General features: G+C 33.4%; 1 protein-coding gene across 4 annotated transcripts in view; it reads right to left on the reverse strand.

Moving 5' to 3' along the window:
* Pask (PAS domain containing serine/threonine kinase) overlaps nucleotides 1–25883 on the reverse strand; it is a 401386-nt gene that overhangs the window by 95938 nt on the left and 279565 nt on the right. For all 4 annotated transcript variants that reach the window (XM_090411081.1, XM_090411082.1, XM_090411083.1 and 1 more), the window contains 2 exons: nucleotides 15548–15732; nucleotides 5591–5746 (listed from right to left, as the gene is read on the reverse strand). In XM_090411081.1, the coding sequence (XP_090267207.1) occupies nucleotides 5591–5746; nucleotides 15548–15732 (341 nt within the window). The remainder of the gene's footprint in view (nucleotides 1–5590; nucleotides 5747–15547; nucleotides 15733–25883) is intronic.

A 25883-nucleotide genomic window follows, 5' to 3' on the forward strand; every position in this document is an offset into this window, starting at 1 on the left:
ACTGTTACACTGGATTGTGGTTGTCTTACATTTGTAACAAACTTTGTGTTGTGTGCTCTGAAGATGCTGGATATAATACCAGCAAAATATTAGCTTTAAGTTAATAAATAGTTATTTTCTTAACCTTCTGTGTTCTTATTATACTGTGAAACCTATTACAACATGTCTGATGAACACATAAGCTTATCCAATCATCAAAGTCTGAAATGTGGAAAGGCTGGAGTAGATGATATTAGACCAGAAATGCTCAAGTATGGAGGTATAAAAGTTTTAAAGTGGCTACACTGCATAGTTCAGAGATCCTCGACAGAAGGACGAATTCCCGATGATTGGAGTAGAGCTCACAGTACCCATATATAAAAAGGGAAATAAAACTGATTGTGAGAATTTCATAGGTATTTCTTTACCGAGTGTTCTTGGTAAGATTTATGCCAGTATACTTCAGAAACGGTTGAGAAGGATTGTAGAAGAGAAGCTTGGTAAGGAACAAGCCGGATTCAAGCCAAATAGAAGCTGTCAGGATCAGATATTCGCTTTATGACAAATAATTGAAAAGTTATGGGAATATAACAAAGATCTGTATTTAAGTTTTGTAGATCTGGAAAAAGCATATGACAAGGTGCCAAGAGAGAAGCTATTCAAAACGCTACAGTGGTATGGTGTCAGTGGATCATTATATCAAGCAATACTTAGTCTTTATTTGAGTTGTAAGTCAGCAGTTAGAATTGAAGGGAGTACAGGGAGATGGTTTAATGTTAAATCTGGTGTCAGACAAGAATGTACATTATCACCTCTGTTATTCATTATCTATATGGAAATACATTATGAAGGAAAGTGATATTAAATCTGATATCAAAATTGGAGGTTAATGTCAGCTCCTTGCTTTATGCGGATGATGTTATACTTCTAAAAAAATCCGCTCCAAGTCTGCAAGATTCCCTGACTAAATTGAATAACTGCTGTGATAGATATAGTATGAAGGTCAGCAATAATAAGACAAAGATAATGAAAATAGGCAGAAACATTGAAAATATACAGAACCAAAAGCTGATATGGTAGGAAGTCAACTGAATAAATTTATATGGAATAAGAGAGAAATTAGTCAAAACACTAAATTAGCTGTAAACAAGACAGTGTTCAAACCAAATTTAACTTATGGTTCTGAGAGCTGGATCAGAAGTAAAACACTTGACCAAGGACTAGAGACCGCAGATATGAGAGTCCTGAGAAAGATTAGGGGCGTGAACAGATGGCATCAATGGCAATATCATATTAAAAACGAGGATATTAGGAAAGAACTTGACATTGACAGCATCCAGGAACGTGTTAGTAGAGCTAATCTCATGTGGTATGGTCACTTATACAGAATGGGAGAGGAAAGATTAGCAAAACAAGTGTTCTCTGCCAGGTTGGCTGGAAAAAGACCCAGAGGAAGACCAAGATATAGGTGGATTAATACGGTATAAAGTGCCTTAGAAGATAGATATATAAATATAAGATCTGACAATGTTGTAGCTTTGACAGGTAACAGATTGATTTGGCAGAAAATTGTAGGTACGAAGTTAGTAATGATGTAAATTTTCATGTAGTACTATCGTATCCTGTACCCCCCCCCCCAGAAGGTAAATGTCAGGAATTTGATGATGATGATGGTATTAAATCTGATATTAAAATTAGTAATATTAAACTTAACTGTTTACTTTATGCAGATGATGTTATACTTCTAAATAAATCCAGTACAATTCTGCAAGTTTCCTTGACGACTAAAGTGAATAACTGTTGTTAAAAAATTGGTATAAAAATCAATATTAAAAAGACAAAGAAAATGAAAATGGATAGAATCACTGAAAACATCAGAGACTCTATTCTGAATGGAGAACCTATAGAACAAGTAATATATTTCAGCTATTTAGACACAATTTTTAGTGAAGATGGTAAATTAAATATAGAAATAGACAACAAAATTAGTAAATTTGGTATGGTAGGAAGTCATCTGAATAAATTTATATGGAATAAGAAAGAAATTAGTCAAAACAGTAATGAACTGTATACAAGAGTATTCAAACCAATTTTAACTTGTATCTGAGAGCTGGGTTAGAAATAAAACACTTTACCAAAGACTAGAGACCTCTGATATGAGAGTTCTGAGAAAAATTAGTGGAGTGAAAAGATGGCATCAATGGCAGAATCACATTAAAAGAGAGGATATCAGAAAGAATTTACCATTGTTAGCATTGAGGAACGTGTTAGCAGAGATAATCTCAGCTGGTATGGTCGCTTAACAGAATGGGAGAGGAAAGATTGGCAAAATAAGTGTTCTTTGCCAGGTTGGCAGGAAAAAGACCCAGAGGAAGATCAAAATATAAGATCTGATAATATTGGAATGTTGACAGATAACAGATTAATTTGGAGGAAAATTGTTGATTAGAAGTCCGTAATGGTGTCACTTTTTCATGTAATATTATCATAATACCTGCACCCCCCCGCCCCACTCCTTAGTATACATATCAGGAATTTGATTTATATATTGAAGTTCTTCAATATATAAAACTTTTATTCCCTCAGGAGTAGGTAAGATCAAAATATAAGATCTGATAATATTGGAATGTTGACAGATAACAGATTAATTTGGAGGAAAATTGTTGATTAGAAGTCCGTAATGGTGTCACTTTTTCATGTAATACTATCATAATACCTGCATCCCCCCCCCACTCCTGAGTATACATATCAGGAATTTGATTTATGTAATGAAGTTCTTCAATATATAAAACTTTGATTCCCTCAGGAGTAGGTAAGCCATTTTAGCCCTATCTAGCCTTTGGAGACTGGGGGGGGGGGGGGGGGGTTTCAATCTCCACTGGAGGCAGCTGGTGCAAGACCATCACTAACAGTATCTGGCATCCAGTGAAGAGAGGCGACTGGCAAGTGCCACCATCTTGTGGTCCCTAATCTAACACTATATATTTATTGTCTGAGATAGTGTGGGTTCTACAGCCGATTTTGTTCAATTTACAGGACAACCCCCCCCCCCCCCGAGTTTCTGGAGGAAAAAACCTGCTTGCCCATTCCAGTGATTGATTAGAGATCTTCAATATGTATTCTTATTTATTTATTTTTTTTTTTTTGTAAATAATTTGGTTACAATCCTCTAGAGCAGGGTTTCTCAAACTTTTTCTATGACGGAACACTTCACAAATCCTGAAATGTTCACGGAACACCCTGGTTATTTTGTAATGTGTTAATTAATAATTAATTGATAATTTCGCTTATTTTATTGTTAATTAATGATTGATAATTAATTATTAATTAAGCAATCATTAAATTAATTTGTGCTGATTTTCATTGACATATCCCATTCTGATCACCAAAAATTTATATTATTATAAGTACTTACGAGTGAATGCAGACTTTTTCTCCTGTTTGTTGGTTTTGTAGGGTAGGTAAATATAAATAAAATAAATGAGTAAATCTAAGAGTTAAGAAAAAACAATCATTTATTGTGAAATGTTAATTAGTAAAAACAAAACACAAAAATAGTAAAACACGTATATTGCAAATTAAGTTCTTAATGATGCTGATGTTTTTGGGTCTTTGAATTACAAATTCTTTTGATATCAGGCACAATATTAGAAAGCTGAATTCTCATGTTTGGTGTAGCACCGAGTCTGTTTCTGGACTTTGATTTGGTTGCAGCATAATATGAAAATCCTGCCTCGCATAAATATGTTGTTGTAAAAGGAAGTAAAACAAGAATAGTTAGTTTTGACACGCTGGGGTACTCTTCTGTTAAATTTGTCCAGGAATCATTTATTGGCAGTTCCTTGTATATATGTTTTAAATCAGAGTCACTAATTAAGTCAATTAGATTTTCATAGTCATTTGGGTGAAGCCTGCTGGCTTAGATGTCACTCTAAATGAATTCAGAACCCAGGAATTGTCCTCACTGGATTTTGGAAAATATTGCAAAAGGGTTGATTGCAAGTCATGCAAGTGTTCCAAAATTACGTTAGATACTTCTTCATTTACTTTAGAATTTATTTCAGTCAAAAATTCATGCAAGGTGGGAAAACAATCAAAATTATTCTGTTCAACTGTAGAAATCCAGAATTGCAACTTCTTATCAAAAGATGCAATTTTATCTCTTGTATTAAAAATTGTAATATTCTTTCCTTGTAATGATAAGTTAATTTCATTGCACTTTGTAAAAATACCTGCCAGATATGCAAGACTCGTCAACCATGAAGAATTTTTCTTAATAATTCAATAAAATTTTATCCTAATATTTTATAATATTTTGCACTGATTTTCATTGACATATCCCATTCTGATCACAAATATATTTATAATATTATTATAAGTACTTAGGAGTGAATGCAGATTTTTTCTCCTGTGTGCTGGTAGTTTTCCCCTCCTTTTGTACATCCTGGAGATCTTTGTAGGCTTGAGATGGATGACTCAACTACTGTTCAATTCACAAACACGTTAAATGAGAGATTTCTTAATACCAAAATTAAACAAAGTGCCTCGTCTCTTATTCATATTAGATTTTAACTCTATATTCCTATTACTTTTAAAAAAATCACGGCACTCAGTTTTAGAACAAGCACTTACACACTGCAATACGAACTTGCAAAAAAAGTATTCAGTAGTAATAGATTTGAGAACTGGATACAGACTACCTTGATCTTCAATTTCAGTGGAAAAATTTTCTTTATACCTCCTTGCTGATTGGTCATTGACATTTGCAATGCAGATGTTATTTCGTTCAGTTTTGAGAACATGCCGCCCATTGTTGTAATCGGCTTGCAGGCAATTTTTATGATCGGTCATAAACGGCAGTATTCTCTTTCCCGATTGATGAAAGATTTCAATGTGTGAAAATTAACGATACACAGATGTTATTAGGTGTTCTGGATCTGAGCTTTTCGACATATTCACGAATATTATTCTCCTCAGAATATTTTTACTATAAAATATTTATTCATGAAAAATGCTTAGAAAACTAAAATGACAAATTCCAGAACTTCTCGCGGAACACAGTTTGAGAAATCCTGCTCTAGAGACTTGAACAGAATTTAAGGTTAATGAGGAAGTTCATAAGTGTATATGAGGAGGAGAATGAGATGAAACCCGTAACCATGGAATATCTCTGCACTGATGCACAGTGACATGCTGGAAATGGGCACAGAGGAAACAGGTAACCCAAAGGACAAAGCATTAAGATTGGCACTTAGAAAGGAGTCTGTAATGCATGGTGAATGTGAAGCTGGGTTTTTGACTTCAGCCATCAGAAATAGGCAGAATTTTTGTCTTGGATTGCTCTGGCACATGTGACAAATTTCTTTGTTTATTTCACATGAAATTCCTCATTTTATCCAAATAATTCTTTAGAATAAATAATCAAGAAGGCATTGTTGTATTATTTAAAAAAAAAAAGAGATTTACACCAGACGATTATGAATTTGGTCTCTACCTCCCCTGTTTTGAATTAAATTGTTTATTATCTTAACGTTAAGTCATTAAAACTCCGATATCCACTGAAATATGAAATTAATCACATAAAATTATCCATTAAAGAATAAATACTTACAAGTAACCCATCAGAATTACAGTATGCCATTTTCACACAACCAAAGGCACCCTTTCCAATCTGCTGTAGAGTAGTATATTTCTCTGCAAATGGTCCAGAAATATATTCCATATCTATTGGTTCTGTGCTGGTATAATTTATTCCTATACTTTTCTCCTGCATGGTGAAAATAATCAGAGTTTTTATTTTTATTTATTTATTTATTTTTTAGTATTTTTCAATATAATAATTATCAATGATTATTAAATAATTTTTTTATTTACTGTTCTCCTCGGATATTACAATTATGTAATAACTTGGTAAGGTTCTTATGGAGTTGAAGAGATCCTATTTAATTTTTATTACAATTACAATTATTACAGATATTACAATTATGTAATAACTTGGTAAGGTTCTTATGGAGTTGAAGAGATCCTATTTAATTTTTATTACAATTACAATTATTACAGATATTACAATTATGTAATAACTTGGTAAGGTTCTTATGGAGTTGAAGAGATCCTATTTAATTTTTATACTGACATAAGTAGAATTAGTTAGGTTTTGTAGACTTCAATATATAATGTATACTGAATGTAATTTCATATGATAAACGATGCTTGCAACTTTGAAACTTATTTACAAAGCTTAAAATTAACAAAATTCACAATGATATTTTGTTTCTATTAATTCTGTGGTAAACTTTAAATTTGCTTCTGATTACACAATTTTTTTTTTAAAATAACAACCAAAAAAGAAACTGAAGTGACACTGAAAAAATAGCTGATTGTTGCAAATAATGACTTATTACAACTAATTACTTATGGCAATGGCATCTCTTACTGAATTAATAACTTAAACATAATCTAGATTCTGTAGGGAAAAATATTCAAATGCTTCTATGAAAGTATTTGAGTACAGCAATACTTTGCATAGCAAGGTTTTGGATAGCATGGGTTTCACTATAGCACATTTTATGTTATTTAACAATCCAAAACAAATTTTTTTTAACAGCAGGGATGTCCTGTACTGCATTACCAACATTACAACTCTACTAAAACAGAACTGTAGTGATTTATCATACATATCAAACAATTAGTATTATTTCAGTTTTGGTACAACGAAGTCGTGGTCGCTCTACAATTTTTTTTATTAGACATGAGTACCTTTTTATATGTAATTATAAGTGGGAAAAAGAAATGCAACAAAGCGCGTGAACCTAACAAACATAAATAGTTAACACTAGAGCAAAATCTGAAATTGTAAAGTGTCAAGAAGAAGAATCATCATGTGCTATTTTAACACATGACAAAGGAATTAATTTGTAAAAAAGAATTTGTATTGATGACAAGTCATTAAATACAAATACCAATTAAGAAGAAAAATCAAATTAAAAAACATGGAATAGACACAGCATCTTATGACATCGTTAAACATAGAAGTTCTGCAATAGATACCATAGAAAGTCTTTTTAATGATCTTTAATGACTTAAAACAAGCTATAAACAAACTGAAAATGAAAGATTGTCAGAGAAGGAGAATAAAAAGAAGAAAGGGATACTAGATTGGACACATTCTGAGAGGGAATGGAATCATCAGAGATGCCATCGAAGGAAAAATACATAGAAAAAGACCCAGAGGAAGAGTATGGAAAACAATGCTAAATGACATGCTGAATGGAGACAGATACACAACCTTGAAAGAGAAGTTCAGAACAGAAGAGAGTGGAAGAAAAGTTTTTGCTACTAAGAGATGAACCTGCTCATTTGCAGAATACTCAAGAAGAAGAAGAAATATTTTAAAAAATATAACCAGCAAACATTTAATGAAAATGAAAAGGAAATAACTAAAGAAGAATTAGAAATCAGCATGAAAGAAACAAGAAACGGAAAATAACCTGGAGAAGATAAGTTAGGTTCAGAATTATATAAATATGCAGGAATAAGGTTCAAAGAAAGACTCTTATTATTTTTAAATAAAACCTATTCAACTAGTAAACCCCCAATAGAAAGGAAAAAAGCAATTGTGATCCCTATCTTCAAAAAAAAATAGTAGAGATGACCCTAAAAGATGACCCTAGAGGTATAAGTACACTAAATTCCTGTTACAAAATATATAGCAGAATTTTAAATAACAAACTAATAAAATATTCTGAAAACTTTATTTTGGAAGTACAGAATGGATTGAGAAAAGGACGATCATGTATCTTTTGTCTAAAATTAATACTAGAAAAAAGAAGAGAATACAATTTAGAAACACATGTTATATTTATTGATTTTGAAAAAGGATTTCACAAAGAAGCATTTTGTTTAAAATATTAAAAGTAAGACAAATACCAAATAATATTCTAAAAGCTATCATAAGTGTTAATGAAAATAATCAAATACAAATAAGATTAAATCATGAGTTATAATACACAAGAGAAATAAACTAAGGAGTCCAAAAGGGATTTCCCATTTCACCAACTCTTTAATATTTATCTAAATGAAATAAAAATTTCCATCAAGGTATTAAACTTTCTCCGACTATGAACTTAAACAATCTCCATTTTGCCGATGACCATATAATAATTACAAATTCTGAAGATAACCTCATCATCAAAATCCTGATATATACCCTCAAGGGGTGTATAGGATATGATATATGAAAAATTTACATTATTACTAATTTCCTATCTACAATTATCCTCCAAATCAGTCTGTTAGCAGTAAACGCTCCAACATTATCAGATCTTATATTTCTATCTTCTAAGGCACTTTTTGCTGCATCAATCCACCTATATCTTGGTCTTCCTCTAGGTCTTTTTTCCTGCCAACATGCACAGAACATTTGTTTTGCTAATCTTTCCTCTCCCATTCTGTATAAGTGACAATACCAGGAATGTGTTAGCTCTGCTAACACATTCCTGGATGCTGACAGTGGCAATTTCTTTACTAATATCCTCGTTTTTAATATGATATTGCTCTGTTCATACCCCTAATCTTTCTTAGGACTCTCATATATGTGGTCTCTTAGTCTTTGGTCAAATGTTTTACTTCTCACCCAGCTCTCGGATCCATAAGTTAAAATGGGCTTGAATACTGTCCTGTATACAGTTAATTTAGTGATTTGACTAATTTCTCTCTTATTCATATAAATTTATTCAGTTGACTGCCTAACATACAGAAAGAACATACTTTGTTGATTCTGTTGTCTGTTTCCACATTTAATTTACCACCTTCGCCAAAAATCGTACCGAAGTAGCTGAAATGTTTTACTTGTTCTATATGTTCTCCATTCACAATGCAGTTGATCTCTTCAATGTTTCTGCCTATTTTCATTGTCTTTGTCTTTTTAATGACAAAAACTGGTGAGATCTTTCTGAGCAATAAATACAAAATGTTATATTCAGGCAATGACAATCAAGGAAAAGAAGGAGTAGCCATAGTATTCAACACAAAATACGAGGCTAATCTTCTTGAATGGCAGTCAGTCTCAAGTAGAGTAATGTGGGCAAATATGAGAATGGGGAACTGGACAATGAGACTTATTTTGCCTATGGTCGCACAGAAGGTTCTACTAAGGTAGAAGTGGAGGAATTTTTTGAGGCTTTAGAAAAAGCAACTGACATAATGAAAAAGGAAAAGTTGGTCCTTGTTGGGGATCTAAATAGCAGAGTAGGAAATGATTGTGAGACATACAAAAATATTTTGGGAAAATTTGGAGAAAAGAGCAAAGCTAATAATAATGGCAAATATCTGTTGGATTTCTGCTCAGGACATCGACTGGTTATTACTAACACCATGTTCCAACATAAAAATGTGCACAAATTCACATGGAGAGAAGAGGCTAGGAATAAGAAAAGTCTCATTGACTGTTATTGTTGATAGTGATGTTTTCTCCCTGGTGCAGGACACCAGAGTGTACAGAGGATTTGAAATTGGAAGTGATCACTATTTAGTCTTGAGCAGGATAAAATTGAATTTCATATCGAAAAGAATAACATGTAAGAAAGTTTTAAAGCGAATAAAAGTTGAGCAGCTCTCAGATGTGAACTGTAGACTAAAATACACAAAGATTATTGAAGAAAAAATGAAAGAGTTTGAGAACAGGAATCAAACCTTGGAGATTCAGTGGCAAACTCTGAAGAAAACATTGATTGATTCTGCCAGAGAGGCATGTGGTGAGGTTGTGTGCAAGGATAAAAAAATCAGAACTCCCTGGTGGACACAGGAAGTTAAAGAGGCAGTGAAGGAAAAGAAGATAGCATATCAAAAGTTCCTGGCAAATAAGTCAGCTTTTACTCTTACAGAATACAGAGACAAATGTAAGAAAGCTAAACAGTGTGTAAAACTAGCTAAACAAAAGTCATGGGAGGACTTTGGCAAGAATATAGAAAATAAATATCAAGAAGGTAGCAAAATATTCTGGAGGTTGTTGAAGAAGCTTAGGAATGGAGGAAAGAGTGTGCTGTAAAAGGAGTTAGAGATGATAAAGGTGACATGAAAACAGGAGAAAAAGATATCCTTGAAGTATGGAGTAATTACTTTGAAAAACTGCTAAATGAAACAAGCAGTGATGACAGCACAGTGATAAAAAACACTGACCAGGCATGCAGTCAGGAATACATATCCATACTTGAAGTAGAAAAAGCCATCAAAAGCTTGAAATGTGGAAAGGCAGCAGGAGTAGATGATATTCGACCAGAAATGCTGAAGTATGGTGGTATAAAAGTCTTATAGTGGCTGCACTGCATAGTTCAGAAAGCCTGGACAGAGGGACGAATTCCCGATGATTGGAGTAGAGCTCTCATAGTAATCATATATAAAAAGGGAAATAAAACTGAATGTAAGAATTACAGAGGTATTTCCCTACTGAGTGTTCCTGGCAAGATCTATGCCAATATACTTGAGAAACGGTTGAGAAGAATTGTGGAAGAAAAGCTTGGTGAAGAACAAGCTGGATTCAGGCCAAATAGAGGCTGTCAGGATCAGATCTTCACTTTACGACAAATAGTCGAGAAAGCATGGGAATATAACAAAGATCTGTATTTAAGTTTTGTTGATTTGGAAAAGGCATATGACAAGGTGCCAAGAGAAAAGCTATTCAATACGCTGCAGTTATATGGTGTCAATGTGGCATTATATCAAGCAATACTTAGTCTTTATTTGAGTTGTAAGTCAGCAGTTAGAATTGAAGGAAGTACAGGAAGATGGTTTAATGTTAAGTCTGGTGTGAGACAAGGATGTACATTATCCCCTCTATTATTCATTATCTATATGGATCACATTATGAAGGAAAGTGGTATTAAACCTGATATCAAAATTGGAGATGTTAATGTCAGCTCTTTGCTTTATGCGGATGATGTTATACTTCTCAATAAATCCGCTACAAGTCTGCAAGATTCTCTGACTAAATTGAATAGCTGTTGTAATAGATATGGTATGAAGGTCAGCAATAAAAAGACAAAGACAATGAAAATAGGCAGAATTATTGAAAATGTCAACTGTATTGTGAATGGAGAACCTGTGGAACAAGTAAAACATTTCAGCTATTTAGGCACGATTTTTAGTGAAGATGGTAAATTAAATATAGAAATAGACAACAGAATCAGCAAAGCTGGTATGGTAGGAAGTCAATTGAATAAATTCATATGGAATAAGAGAGAAATTAGTCAGAACACTAAATTAGCTGTATACAAGACAGTGTTCAAACCAGTTTTAACTTATGGATCTGAGAGCTGGGTCAGAAGTAAAACACTTGACCAAAGACTAGAGACCGCAGATATGAGACTCCTGAGAAAGATTAGAGGCGTGAACAGATGGCATCAATGGCAATATCATATTAAAAATGAGGATATTAGGAAAGAACTTGACATTGTCAGCATCCAGGAATGCGTTAGCAGAGCTAATCTCAGGTGGTATGGTCACTTAAATAGAATGGGAGAGGAAAGATTAGCAAAACAAGTGTTCTCTGCCAGGTTGGCAGGAAAACGACCCAGAGGAAGACCAAGATATAGGTGGATTGATACGGTACAAGGTGCCTTAGATGATAGAAATATAAGATCTGATAATGTTGAAGTCTTGACAAGTAACAGACTGATTTGGAGGAAAATTGTAGATAGGAAGTTAGTAATGATGTAATTTTTTCATGTAGTACTGTCATATCCTGTACACCCCTTGAGGGTACATAGCAGGAATTTGATGATGATGATGATGGAACCAGTAGACACCTGAAAATTTGAAAAAAAAAAAAAAAAAAAAAAAAAAAAATGCTGGAGTAGATGATATTCAACCAGAAATGTTCAGATATGAAGATATAAAATTTTTATGATAGCTTCAGTGCATAATTAAGAAGGCAGACTAAAAAATTCCGGATGATGGTGTAGAACTATCTCATCTATAGTACTCATCTATAAAGAGGAATATAAACTACAGTGAAATTTCTCTACTGAGTGTTCCAGGTAAGTAAACAGATGGCAGTTAATATATATAAAAAAATCTAATGAAGTATCAGGAAGGAACTTGACATTGTTAGTACATTCAAGAACATATGAGTAGAGCTAATCTAAGAGAGAAGAACGGTTAATAAAACAGTTATTTGATGCTAGAATATCAGGTAAAAGATTCAGAGGAAGATTTAGGTTAACTGATAAAGTTATATATGGAAATAAAAAGGCGTTAGCTGATAAAGTTAAGTCGTGTGTAAGAAGACTGAAATATAATATCTGACAATATTAAAATCCTGATGAATAATAAATTAATTTTAAAAAAAATTGCTGATAGGAAGTAAATGATAATGTAAACTCAATCATATATCACAAGCATAGCATCCTGTATGTATTGAGAATTTGATGACATTGATGATTACTATAAGTTAGAATTTGGTGGCAGTCTTCACAAGTCCATGTTCTGAGCAGAAATTCTTGTTCCCAAGAATAGAGGTGGATGGAATGAAGTTAGTTCGGTGTGTTCAGAGCTGGACAGTGTATGGGTGTTGGCCAGTAGCCAAATATCAAAGGACAATACCCATGACAGTATTATCTATAGAAAAGGCCTAAGTGCTAAAACAGAGCACCTATGATAAAGTGATTGAAGGGAGTCTATGAAGGTAGGGTCTCTATTAAGCAGACTGCCCACTTCTATCATCATCATCATCAAGAATTCTTAAGGAGGTCTTGGGTGCTCCACTCCAGTTCTTGGAACAGTACTCCAAATTGGTCAGATCTGAAAGTTATAAAGTATTAGGAGTTGAATTTAGAATGGGAAAATAACACCAAACTTTTTATAGGCTAAGGAGGCTATGTAAGTAATATGTTTGTGCCAGGATAAACTGGAAGTGACAGTCAACCCAAGAAAAGAAAGTTAATCTTGAAAGGAAACTGGAACATTATCAAAAATGAGAGGTGATGAGGTGGTATTTTCTTGCAGGTAATAAAATCAGGCTTGAGTGCTTTGAGCATTGAAATTATTAAGTTGTCTTCACCTCATTTGAAGATGTGGAGGTAAGTGTTCAAATCACTGGTTATAGATCTTGAGGCATCTAACATTAAGGTACTGCAGGGTTTATCAAATGAGGAAGAGAAATGAAGAATACTGTCATCAGCGAAGCTTTGAATAAGATTTGAAGTCAGAGAAAGGGGGTCATTGATGTAAAGGAGGAAGAGTGGGTGAGAGCACAAAACCCTGGAGCACTCCAGCAATGATGGGGAAATCTGATGAGAGGAAGCCATCCACCACGATACACACAATGAACGACCAGTGAGGAAGCTGGCAATCCAATCACAGAGTGTAGAAGGAAGACTATAAGATGGCAGCTTGTTCAGGAGGCCTCGGTGCCAGACATGATTAAATGCCTTTGAAATATTGAGAGCGACAACACAAGTTTCTCCAAATCTTTCCATGGCCTGTGTCCAAAGGTGGGTGAGATAAGCTAGGAGATCAGCTGTTGAACGAGAATGGCTGAATCCATACTGGTGATCATTAATTAATTGTTGAATCTCCAGGTAATAAAGAAACTTGTTGTTGATAACCTTCTCTCCACTTTTGAAAATCATCACATGCCGGTATTATTAACTATACTAGTTAATATTGTTACAGCCAACACTCACTATTATAGGAAACTCATGGAATCCTTAGGAATAGTATGTTATAACAAATTTTCTTTATGACAGCATTATGTTTGTAGAACTTCAGTCAACACTTTTTGGTTGTTTTAGTGTAAGTTAAGTATATCCTCCCAAAATATTTCTATATATCTGAGATTAATTTCCGACTCATCTATTTAGGTCTACAGCAAGAATCAGATTTTCATTTTTGTTTACATCAGCTGACCTCACTAACGAGTCAAAATATGACAAATGATGTGGGTAATGTATTGCCTCCCTCAGTGATTTCTTGATCCTTGAAAGTCTGATTGGTTAGGTTATGTTAACATTTCACATCTGAAATTACTTTGCAGGAGTCAAGGAATCATTGAAAGAGAGAGAGCGAATACAGTATGGCCAGATTAAGTCCTAAATTAGCCAGCCCATCCTCATTTGTTCAGCATCGTAGCAAAAATCTACTGATGAGACATTAAGGTGAAAACTGGAACACTTAGTCAATAGTCCTGCTCAATTTTTTTAATTTCTTATAGCATATGTAGAAATTTTCTAGTTATCAGCTTCTATTCTTAAACAACCCAATAACAAATATTTCTCCTCTTTTAAATATTTATTTTTACTTCATGAAAAACATACAATAAAGAAATAAAGTAAAAATAAATATCTGCTGGACATGCATCTTCAGAAAGATATAAGCTTTGCTATCATTAAATATAAAGATGTGAAGAGCAACACAATTATTATCAGAACTTAAATCTGCAAATATCCCCTAACTGATTACTATTTAATTCAAATGATGCAGACATGATTTAAGTGTAATAACCATTTTGTGTGGAGTACAATTTTACCTGTTTTCCTGTCTAGTATAATTATAACAATATTTCTACTGAAATATTGTTATAATTATACTAGACAGGAAATTATATTCTTGTTTTAGTCCTTTACCCAAATGATTAAAGCAAAGTTTGCATGTGAAGTATCCTGATAACTAGGTTACATGTATAGAGAGGCTGTTGACTTTACATCAGATACCTATATAATGCTAAGCAGATGTCCTTTCAGATATCTATATTGCTATGCATTATGAGAAAGGTCACTACCTACACCCATTAAGTTATTGAGGTTAAATCAATGCATAGGTCATAAATTTCCCAAACACAAGTACTAAAATGGTGTATCGCTATATTATCAAAATATTTGGATCACAGATAGTTGTAGAAAGTTTATCAGCTTGGTTAAAGCTCTCTGTGATCCAGAGCATTTTGATAATATGGCGATACATCACTTTACTATTTGTATATGGAAAATATGACATGCAGTGATTTAATATCAGCTTCTATATGCAAATACCTTAAATGTGAAGTTGCTTAACTTGCAAACTTTCTTTGCTTATGCTGGGATAAAGGAGTAAAACAGGACTATAATATTTCTTGTCTAGTATAATTTAATTTATATCCAAATAGAAAAACCTCCTCATATATGTGTGTGTGGATATATATATTTTAAGTGATTCCCATCATAAAAGGCTGTTAGCCTATAGTAGATCAGGACTACAAGTGAGTTAATAAAAATATAAAAAAATCCTTATTTTTGTATGTATTTTTATATAATCTGGAAACAAACCCAGTTCTATAGAACAAACATGAACTTTTTCAAGCCACTTGAGGCCTGATAAGCAAGGTAGCGATCTCATACCAGGTGATGAAATTAATCTCCCGCCTAAAGACAATCACAAACACCCATGCCTCTGGTAGGATTTGAATCCACAACCTGTTCGTTGGAGAGCAGATATGCTAACCACTCAGTCAACCAAGGCCTGGCAAGCACTGTTAATATATATATATAAAAAGACATCAATGAATAAACCTTCTTTAACTTTTTAATAATTAATTTACCTGGCCCAATGAATTTGTTGACACATCTAATCCAAGACCTGTGGTGCTATTAAGACTAGAAGCTAATGTAAGGCTACGGCAAGGGCGTCCTCCTTCTCCTGCTTCTTCTGGATCTCTTGATACCCAGAGACAATAAAGTGTTTTACCATCATCCAATTCTATCCTTCTTATCTGATATATAATAGCTGAAAAATTTTAAAGATAAGCAACTCAGAATTGTGAAACTGAATTAGAACTCTATTATTTCTGTCAAACTTGTAACATTTCTACAGATATAAATCTGAAAGAAAAACTCTAAAACATTCTCAAATGAAGTTATATAAAACGGGGGGGGGGGGGATGTACAGGTTTAAGATAGTAACCAATATGGGAAGAAGGTTCACAGAAATATTAACCCATAACATGCTTTGTATTTCAGTACCATGGGTAGGTTAGAAATCAGATATCAAATCCAGAAACCTTGCTACAGAGACACACCATAGCAATGTTTTTCAAGTCACCTCACACTTCCAATGATATTCAACTTTATCCTAATGAAAACTAAATGTTGATCACTTACTATTTCAAAATGGGCTTGAAAAGTGAACTCATTTGCTTATCCATGACAAGTGATCATTTTTAGTTGATGAATGAAAAAATGAGAAGTTTCGGTTTAAATCATCATATTTACGTAATGCCAATTCTGTTTCATATTTTATGTCAAATATGACATAAAATTGGGGAAAGATGGACATTACAAATGCTTGTTTTGGCAATTATTACCAATTTGGTCATAATGGAATATGACCAATTAGAGGACAGGTGATAAGTACACATCATTTTATTTTTGGAGCATTGTTTCTTAGAATGTTCCTCAGAACTCTGTCTGCAAAATTACTTGTAGGGTTCTCCAGAGCATATAGACATTTCTATGCTTGTATTGGATGTAGTTTCTGTAAAAAACTGCATCCAATTTTAATGAATGGAGAATTACTTTTTAAAAATTTGATTTATTTCTGAAACAATCAGGCTATTTTATTATTTGCAATATTATAAATCATATGTTTTATCAAATAAAATATTTTGCAGATAATGGATGACTGTCATAATTCCTTTTTTTAGTTTTTTTTTAATAAAAATTTTCATTCTGTAGTCTCAAAAGTTTAACACAGCTTTTACATTGGTTGCCTTGCAATACAGTAAGGCAACCAATTAATCACAAGATAGTCATCTAATACAGATATATAACAGAAAGTGGTAATTAGCTTATTTCTTACTAAGTGATAGAATAGTCATAATTTGACTATTAATAGAGGATATTAAAACTTGAAAAGGTTGAAAAAGAAGTATTTATTTTTTCAAAATATTTCTTTACATTGATTTTAACTTAAATGATTTTTTATTGTTTACTGAGTTGTAGGCATGTCATTTCACATTACATCACTGGCTCCTATACATCCAAGAATGTTTCTGAGCTAATCAGAATTCAGAAACACACTAATGTAGTTATATGTGAAGACCAATGGATTTTATTTAAGAGATTTTATGATACCCAGCATTTTGAATGTTTTTGTTTATGATGGTAGACAGCGTTAGAAGTGAAATCATAGCAAAAAATAGTATCATTAATAATAATAAGAATAAATAGTACTGTATCACTTATAAAATGCATGCATTGGCAAATACATAAACATTTATGTTTGTCAGTTTGGGAAAACATATAAGTAGTTAACATATTTGCCTCAACACTGGTAGTTATACAGGGTAAAAAATTAGCCAGAACATTAACAAAATTTTATAAATTAGGCAGGTCTGGGATTAAACATGTCATTATGATATATTAGGAAACCATTGCAGAATATTTGACCAGTGAGAAATCTGCCTTTCTTCCTTTAATTAATCATTACCTGAATATAACAACTTGTAATTGTTCATCATCGTAACACTAAATACGGGGTATAGACCATATTGGTCTGTTCCGGTCTCATTATCCATCCAATATCCTTTTTTGAGGTCTACCCTGTCTTCTCTTTCCAATTGGCTTATATTTTAGTATTTGTTTAGGATGTCAGGTGTTGGCCATTCGGTTTACATGTTCAATCCATTTTTGTTTATAATTGTTTAGTTTTTCTTCTATTGATTTTGTTTTTGGTTCTTTTAAAATATCTTCTTTCCTTTTTTGATCTAATAATGTATATTTTGCAGTTCTTCTCATAAATCTCATTTCACTTGCTTTTATTCTTTGTTTATTGTCCAAATTGCAACTTGTAATTGTTATTCAGAAGAATCTCAACTGTTTTTGTCTTCTTTGTTTCCATAATGCCCAGTACTTGTCTAATTCTTCTGCTAGTTCTACTTATTTTCCACGATGCCAATCTAGACTTCTGCTTATGGTGATTTGTAGTTTATGGAGTTTGTTTCAGTACTAACTTTTCATTGTTCAATATAGTCTCCAATGAAAACTTGTTTAACTGGTAATGATCCAGCCAGCATGAAATTATATCGTATCGAATCACTGCTTTATATTGTATTTTACCCTAAGCCAACAAGAATACAATTTTTTGGCTAAATACTAAATTGTCAGTCCTTCCTCATTACCTACTAACAAGGAGCACTACAAGACAAGAACTGAACGTTAGTCAGAATCTCCAGTAAGTTTTCCACATTCCTTTTAAAGTCTATGCAGAGTTGTGCTCAGTTAACTAGCTTTGAGCCTTAAGTGACTCCTGGCCACATCCACTGTGATTTAAACTGAGGTAATTAACTTTTTTGCAGGTAGGGATTACAAAAAAGCATGAACAATAAAAAAAAAAATAAATAAATATATATATATAAAATTATATGTCAGTATTAATTATCAGCTATTGGATAAAACTGTAGCAACAGGCTACTTGATTAATATACATAAAAAAAATCCTCTAATAGCTTTTAATCTGGAAGGGAGTAGGTGAAGTTCCTTTAGCTCTAACTTTCTGAAGAAAGGTAGCCAGTCTCTATCTTTCAAGTGTTGAATGACAGTAAGCATAGGCTGTCAAATAAATCCAAATTTAATATACACCAAGGTAACTAATTATTATTACTTGACACCTTTAGGGAGTCCAAAGATTCATCGAGAGAGGGCACCTACTCTACAACTCTCCGTCTCCATCATATACACCAATGCCATCTACTGCCCACCACCACCACTAGTACATTCACATAAAATCACAAACATCCATGCCACAGTGGGATTCGAACCTGCAGCCTTTTGGCTGGAGAGCAAATACACTAACCACTTGGCAACCAGGCCAGGTGGTTAGCACAATAACTAAGGATGTTATTAGAAGACAGTTACAATTATAAACTGCACATGTTATCTAGCTAGTTTGCGTGTTATTGCAGAAATAAAGCTACAGTAAAAGATGGATTAAACTGACATGATTTAAACTGATGGTTTAACTTTTATGCAGGTAGGGATTACAAAAAAGCATAAACAATAAATTAATATTAAGAAATATTATGGCACACATGTAGATACCATATGCTATTTTGGGCTTTTCTCCCCTATAACATTTGGTTGTTACGTGTAATTTTTCATATAATTGAGCACTGAGCATATATTACTATTTTCTGTACATCCAGCAAAACCTTTCTTAACAGAGAAAATTTTATAACAATATATAAATGTACTTGATAAATTACTTATAAACATCTGTTATTTTGCTTATGACAATTAGTTAACCTTTAATGTTATGTACTTATTTGCTTCAATACTCACAGTAATAAAAAAAATAATGCATTGTATAAGGTGCTTTGCCAAAATACTTTAGCACTTAATGAAGTCTTCAGCTGTCCCCGTTAACAAACTTCAAAAATTAAAACTACTTGTCTCCTCTAATTTTTCTTACTTATCAGTTATCACTGCCTGAAACATCTATCATGTGCTTTTTCACATATTAGCAAGCTTTCTTCTGTTCTAGCAGTGATTTTTGTCTTATACCTACTATAAGCAAAGCATGACTTCCTTAAGCATTTGAGTCCAATTAACTGAAAAATTTTGGGTTTGCAGACTTTTGATCTGTAAGTCATCTGCTTATACTTAGGGTATAATACATTATTATTGTGGATGGACAAAGGATGAGAAGAAAAAAAAAAATAATAATTTTTTTATTGATAACATCACTGAAGATCCATAAAATATACTCTTTAGGAAATACATAAGAGGAAAGCCCATTATTTTCAAAAGCGAGCAGTAGAATAAATTCATGAAATGAAAGAAAGACTGTTCTGTGAGCCTGGAGGTGAATTATGAAAGGGTATCAAAAGCAACTGTACATGATTTAAGAGATTCAGAAAAGAATCAGGGAATTATTGGTGCCAATTCTGAAGAACGGTGTCCATGGAACTGTTTGTAGAAAATGCAGGCAGGAAAATTAATGGCTCTGTGAAAGAGAGTTGTTGAGAGATGGGAGCTCTTAGAGACAATTCTAATTAGTAAACTGCAGTATATGGGGATGGATATGGGGTTGGCAAGATGGATAGGAGGGTGGTTGATGGAGAGATATCAGAGAGTGGTTTATTCAGGAGTAGAGTCCAAAAGACAACCTGTGATTAGTGGTGTGCCGCAAGGTTCTGTTCTTGGACCATTACTGTTTAATTTGTTCATTAACGATATAAGAAAGGATCTGAGAGGAACTGTTCATTTGTTTGCTGATGATGCAAAGTTGGGTAGAGCAATAGTGAAGGCACAGGATGTCAAAATTTTGCAGGATGATTTGGATAGTTTGGAGTTATGGGCTAAGGAGAATGGATGTCAATTTAATGTGGCAAAATGTAAGGTTATGCAATTTGGGGTGAAAAGATTAGCAGCAGTATACCACATTGGTGGAATTGTACTCCAGGAGATTGACGAGGCCAGGGATTTGGAAGTGTTGGTGGATAGGGAGTTGAAGTTTAGGGGCACATCGCAAAAGTGGCTAAATCAGCTCATCAAATCACTTGGTTGCTGAAAAATACTTTAACAAGCAGAGACAAACTGGTTATTGTTCCTCTGTATCGAGCCTTGATAAGATCCCATCTAGACTACTGTGCCCAGATTTTGGCACCAGGGTTTCTTCTTGATGGGAAGGAGGTGGAGAGGATCCAGAGACGAGTGACCAAGATGATAGCAGGTCTGTGGAATGAACCTCATGAGCACAGGTTGAAGATTTGTGGGTTTGCAGAAATTGGCTGATAGGTGAAAAAGGGGCAATATGACTGAGACATTTTTATAAAAACCTTACTGTAAGGTTTCTATAAGATTAATTCAGAAGATATTTTTGAGAATAGGACTGATGGTGGGAGGACTAAGGGCCATCCATGGAAGCTGGGCAAGAGTGTGGTTAGCAAGGGTGTTAGAGCTAGGCTTTTTACTTGGAGAGTGATGAATGAGTGGAATAAGCTGCCCGAGTCTGTTGTGGGTGCCATGACTGTAAATGAGTTCAAGATGAAGTATGATAGATACTGTGTGAATGTTGAATAGTTGTTCTTGACATGATGTTAGGGCCTCCCTCGGTGAGTCTAAGGAGTCCTTGGAGTTGCCCGTTCTAATAATAATAATAAAAAATATCAGATCAGTATTCAAGACTGGAGGGATTTGTAATTGGTATTGAGTTAGCAGCTGTTCAAAGGTGAAGTAATGCATCACAAAAGAGGAAAAAATTTTTTGGTTTAATAAACACGATTGAGTTTAACTAATCGCAAAATTAAGAAGGATATTAACATTGAAATTTAGGATGATACTGTACTACATAACAATAGAATCCTAAATTACAATACATATCATAATCACTGAAGAATGGTTCAAAGATAGGAATTTAGATGGAAGTTTTTTTACTTGGCTATGCTACCAATTATATTGGTTTAATCCTTTATCCAAGTGTAAGCAAACAAAATTTGTGCCTGAAGTATTTTCAGGACCAAGGCAACTCATAGTAAAGGTGGAGTTGGTTCTGATCACTTGCCTTAGTATTTCTCATAATGCAAAGCATATCTCCTTGTGGACATGTATAATGCTATGCATTAAGGGAAGGGCAACTACCTAGACTGGTTTCGAACAAGTCTGGGTAGTGGGAGCCAGATCCAGAGGTGGTTATATTAAGGTGGAAGTAAAGAACTAACTTCACCTTTACGACGAGTTGCACCAGTCCTGAAATTACTTCCACCGCAAACTTTGTTTGCTTACATTTAGATAAAGGATTAAACCAAATATATAATTGGTAGCATATTGTCTTGTCAGATGTCACTTCCTTCCAGGAGGTTGACTACCATGAGCTTCCACCATGTACGGTTTTGTGCTTCTCTTTTGCATTCTTCATAGGACAAAAAGTCCAGTCCTTAATATTTCCCATCCAATTTGTTCTTTGTCTTCCTCTTCTTCTTTTTTCTTGTATCATTCCTGTTTTTTTGTAGGGATTCATGCCTTAGTATCTGACCAAGGTAGGTTTTCCTTTTCTTAATGGTTTTCAACAGATTCCTATCTTCTCCAATCATCTCTAATATTTCTAAATTAGGTTTTTTGGCAATCCATGGGACTCTAAGAATTTTTCTGAGGATCCACATCTCAAAGGCTTTTAGTTTATTTTCACAATATTTTGATATTGTCCAGGTTTCTGCTCCATTTAGCAGTGTTGACCATACGTAGCATTTGGACAGCCTAATTCTTGTTTTTGTGTGAATTTCTCTTGAGGTCAGAATGTTTTTCATGCTAATGAAGGTCGATCTAGCAATTTCTATTCTTCTTAATATTTCCTTATCACACTTTTCTACTTGATCTAAAGTATTTCCTCTGATCTTAATATTTATATCGGGTATTTACTCTTTTTCTCTTGTTACCAGCATGGTTTTTGTTTTTGTTGAAGTTTGAAATTAAGTCCATATTTTTCACTTAGCTTCAGCATCTCTTCTAGTAGGTTTTGAAGATCTTTTTTATTTTCAGCTAGAAGTACTGTATCATCTGCATATCTTATGTTGTTTATATTCCTGCCTCCTATGCTAACTCCTTTAAATTCTTATAATTGCTGGAAGATATTTTCAGTATAGAGAGGACAATATAGGACAAAGAACAGAGCCTTGTCTGACACCCTTCTTTACTGGGAATTCCTCTGAGATTTCACCTGATATTTTTATTGAGGCAGTTTGCTCCCAATATAGATTTATCAGTAACCTAGTATCTATACCATCTACTCCTAAATTTTTGATGCATTTGATTAGTTGTTCATGTTGCATATTGTCAAACGCCTTAGTGTAGTCAATAAAACATAAGTAGACTTCTTTCTGCTTCTCCAGATATCTTTCTATAATTTCTATAGTTCTAATGTTGAAGAGTCCTTCTCTACTTGCTTTATTTTCCTGAAAACCAGATTGTATTTCATTAATTTCCATTTTGATTTTATGTTTATTTCTTTCTAGGATGATATATAACATAACTATTGCTATCTAACTGATCAGACTGATTGTTCTGTACTCTTCACATTTGATTGCCTTCAATTTTTTTAGGTATTGGTAAGAACGTTGAGTGCTTAAAATCTTTTAGCAGGTGTCCAGTTTTGTATATTTTGTTACATATGTGAGTCAATAATCTTATAGCCTTATCATCTAAAGCCTTCAGATATTCTGCCATAATTCCATCTATTGGTAGCATAGCCAAGTGAAAAAACTTCCATCAACTATCTCTAATCCAGAAAATTTTAAGAATAAGGTGTTGACACCTTTTGGCAACTGGTATATGGTGATATGACTTCTGCATTACTTCCACCTTAGTATCATCACCTCTGGGTCTGGACCCCACTGATGAGACCTCAATAAAGGTAGAAACCAGTCTGGGTAGTGGCCCTTCCCTTAATGCATAGCATTATACATGTCCGCAAGGAGATGTGCTTTGCATTATGGGAGATACCAAGGCAAGTGATCAGAAATTACTCCCCTTTTACCACCAGTTGCCCTGGTCCTGAAAATACTTCAGCACAAACTTTGTTTGCTGACACTTGAATAAAGGATTAAACCAAATATACATAATAGGAATTTAGGATTGCAGAAATAGATATTATATAAGTTTTGGTGATTTGTGTATTGCAATGTCTGTCACATGAGAAAGAGCAGTGCAGCATATTGTAATCAGAAAAACTGTGTATTGGATTTGTAGTCAACTAGAAAAGGCTGTATATATATACATATATATATATATATATATACACACACCACACACACTCGGGTCTCTTTTTATGCAGATTTGAAGTTAAATGGTGCATAACTTCAAGATATGAGACCTTTCGACACTTCTGCTCATATCAACAGAAGGACAATCCATTCTGATAATAGGGTAATCCAGCATTTTCCAAATTTTTTCTACGACTGAACACTTCACAAATCCTGAAATTTTCATGGAACACCTTGGTTATTCATCATCATCATCATACGTATCAAGGATTTAGGCCTAGCATGGCCTGTTCCGGCCTTAGAAGTCATCGTTGAATCGTTTAAGAGGACGTCCTGGTTTTCTTTTTCCTAATGGCTTGTACTTTAAGGCTTGTTTTGGTAATCTTTCTGTTTTCATTCTTTGAACGTGTTCCATCAATTTATGTTTATATTTTTTAATTTTTTCTATTACTGGTTCTTGGTTTAATTCTTTCATAATATCTTCGTTTCTTTTGTGATCAAATAGGGTATACTTTGCAGTTTTTCTCATAAACTTCATTTCTGCTGTTGTTAATCTTTGTTTGTCTTTTTGTTTTATTGTCCAGATTTCGCTTCCATACATTAAGACCGGTAAGGCTAATGTATTGTATACTTTTAGCCTGGTTTGTTTTTGAACTAGGTTTGGTTTAAATATAGAGTTAATTACACCTGTTATTTTTAAATATTTTGCAATTTTTACGTTTATATCTTTTTCATTTTCATATGTGATCATACATCCTAGGTAGTTAAATGAATTCACTTGTTCTAAGATCTTGTTATCTATTACTATTTTAGTTCTTGCTGGATCTTGTCCTTTAAAGGCCATAGTTTTTGATTTTTCCATTGATATTATCATACCATAATCTTTGGATATCTCATTTAGATTTAAAATAGCTTTCTGTAAGTTATCTTCAGAATTTGTAATTATTATTTGGTCTTCTGCAAAGAGGAGAGTGTTTAAGTTAACTGTAGGTGAAAGTTTAATTCCTGAACACTTCACAAATCCTGAAATTTTCATGGAACACCTTGGTTATTTTGTAATGTATTAATTAATTGTTATTTTAGCTGATTTTTATTATTAATTAACAATTGATTATTAATTAATAATTAATTAAACACTGATTAAACATAAACATCATTAAATTAATTTCTGCTGATTTTCACTGACATATCCCATTCTGATCACCAAAAATTTATAATATTATTATAAGTACTTATGAGTGAATGCAGACTTTTTCTCTTATGTGCTGATAGTTTTCCCTTCGTTTTGTACATCCTGGAGATCGCTTTGTAGGCTGGAAGTGGATGACTCACTATCTGTGCATCACAAACACCTTCAATAAGAGACTTCTTAACACCAAAATTAAATAAAGTCCCGTGTCTCTTATACATATTAAAATTTAAATCTGCAGGCCTATTACTTTTAAAAAATCACGGCACTCCAGTTTCGAAACAAGCACTTTCACCCAACAATACGAACTTGTGAAGAAATTATTCAGTATTACTAGATCTGAGAACGGGATACAGATTACCTTGATCTTCAATTTCAGTGGAAAAATTTTCATTATACTTTCTTGCTGATTGGTCACTAACATTTGCAACACAGATGTTATTTCGTTCAGTTTTGAGAACAGAGGATGCGTCGCCCATTGTTATAATACGCTTGCAGGCAATTTTTATGGCTGGTCATAAACAGCGATATTCCCTTTCCTGAATGTTGAAAAGTTTTGATGTGTGAAAATTAACGATAATTCATGAATACTTCCACGTTTAAAAATACACGGCTTGGTCACTAGCATTTGCTACACAGATGTTATTTAGACATTCTGGGTCTGAGCTTTTCGATATATTCATGAATATTATTCTCCTCAGAATATTTCCACTATAAAATATTTATTCATGAAAAATGCTTAGAAAACTAAAATCACAAATTCCAGGAGAACTTCATGCGGAACACAGTTTGGGAAACCCTGGAGTAATCAATCCCTATTGTGGGATGAGTTGTTTATTATTACACGGCAGAAAATTAACTTCTCTTTTATGATCATGGTAGTTTTTAAAGTGGTAGCTATTTTGCTTGTATAACAGTCGGAAAATTTTATGTATAAAGCACATGATTTCAGGTGTTGTTGACCAATTCGTTCATCGCCGTTGTACATAATGA

This window comes from Typopeltis vanoorti, chromosome 21 (assembly GCF_054136105.1).
Source record: "Typopeltis vanoorti isolate ZY-2024b chromosome 21, IOZ_Tvanoo_1.0, whole genome shotgun sequence".
Lineage (NCBI taxonomy): Eukaryota > Metazoa > Arthropoda > Arachnida > Uropygi > Thelyphonidae > Typopeltis > Typopeltis vanoorti.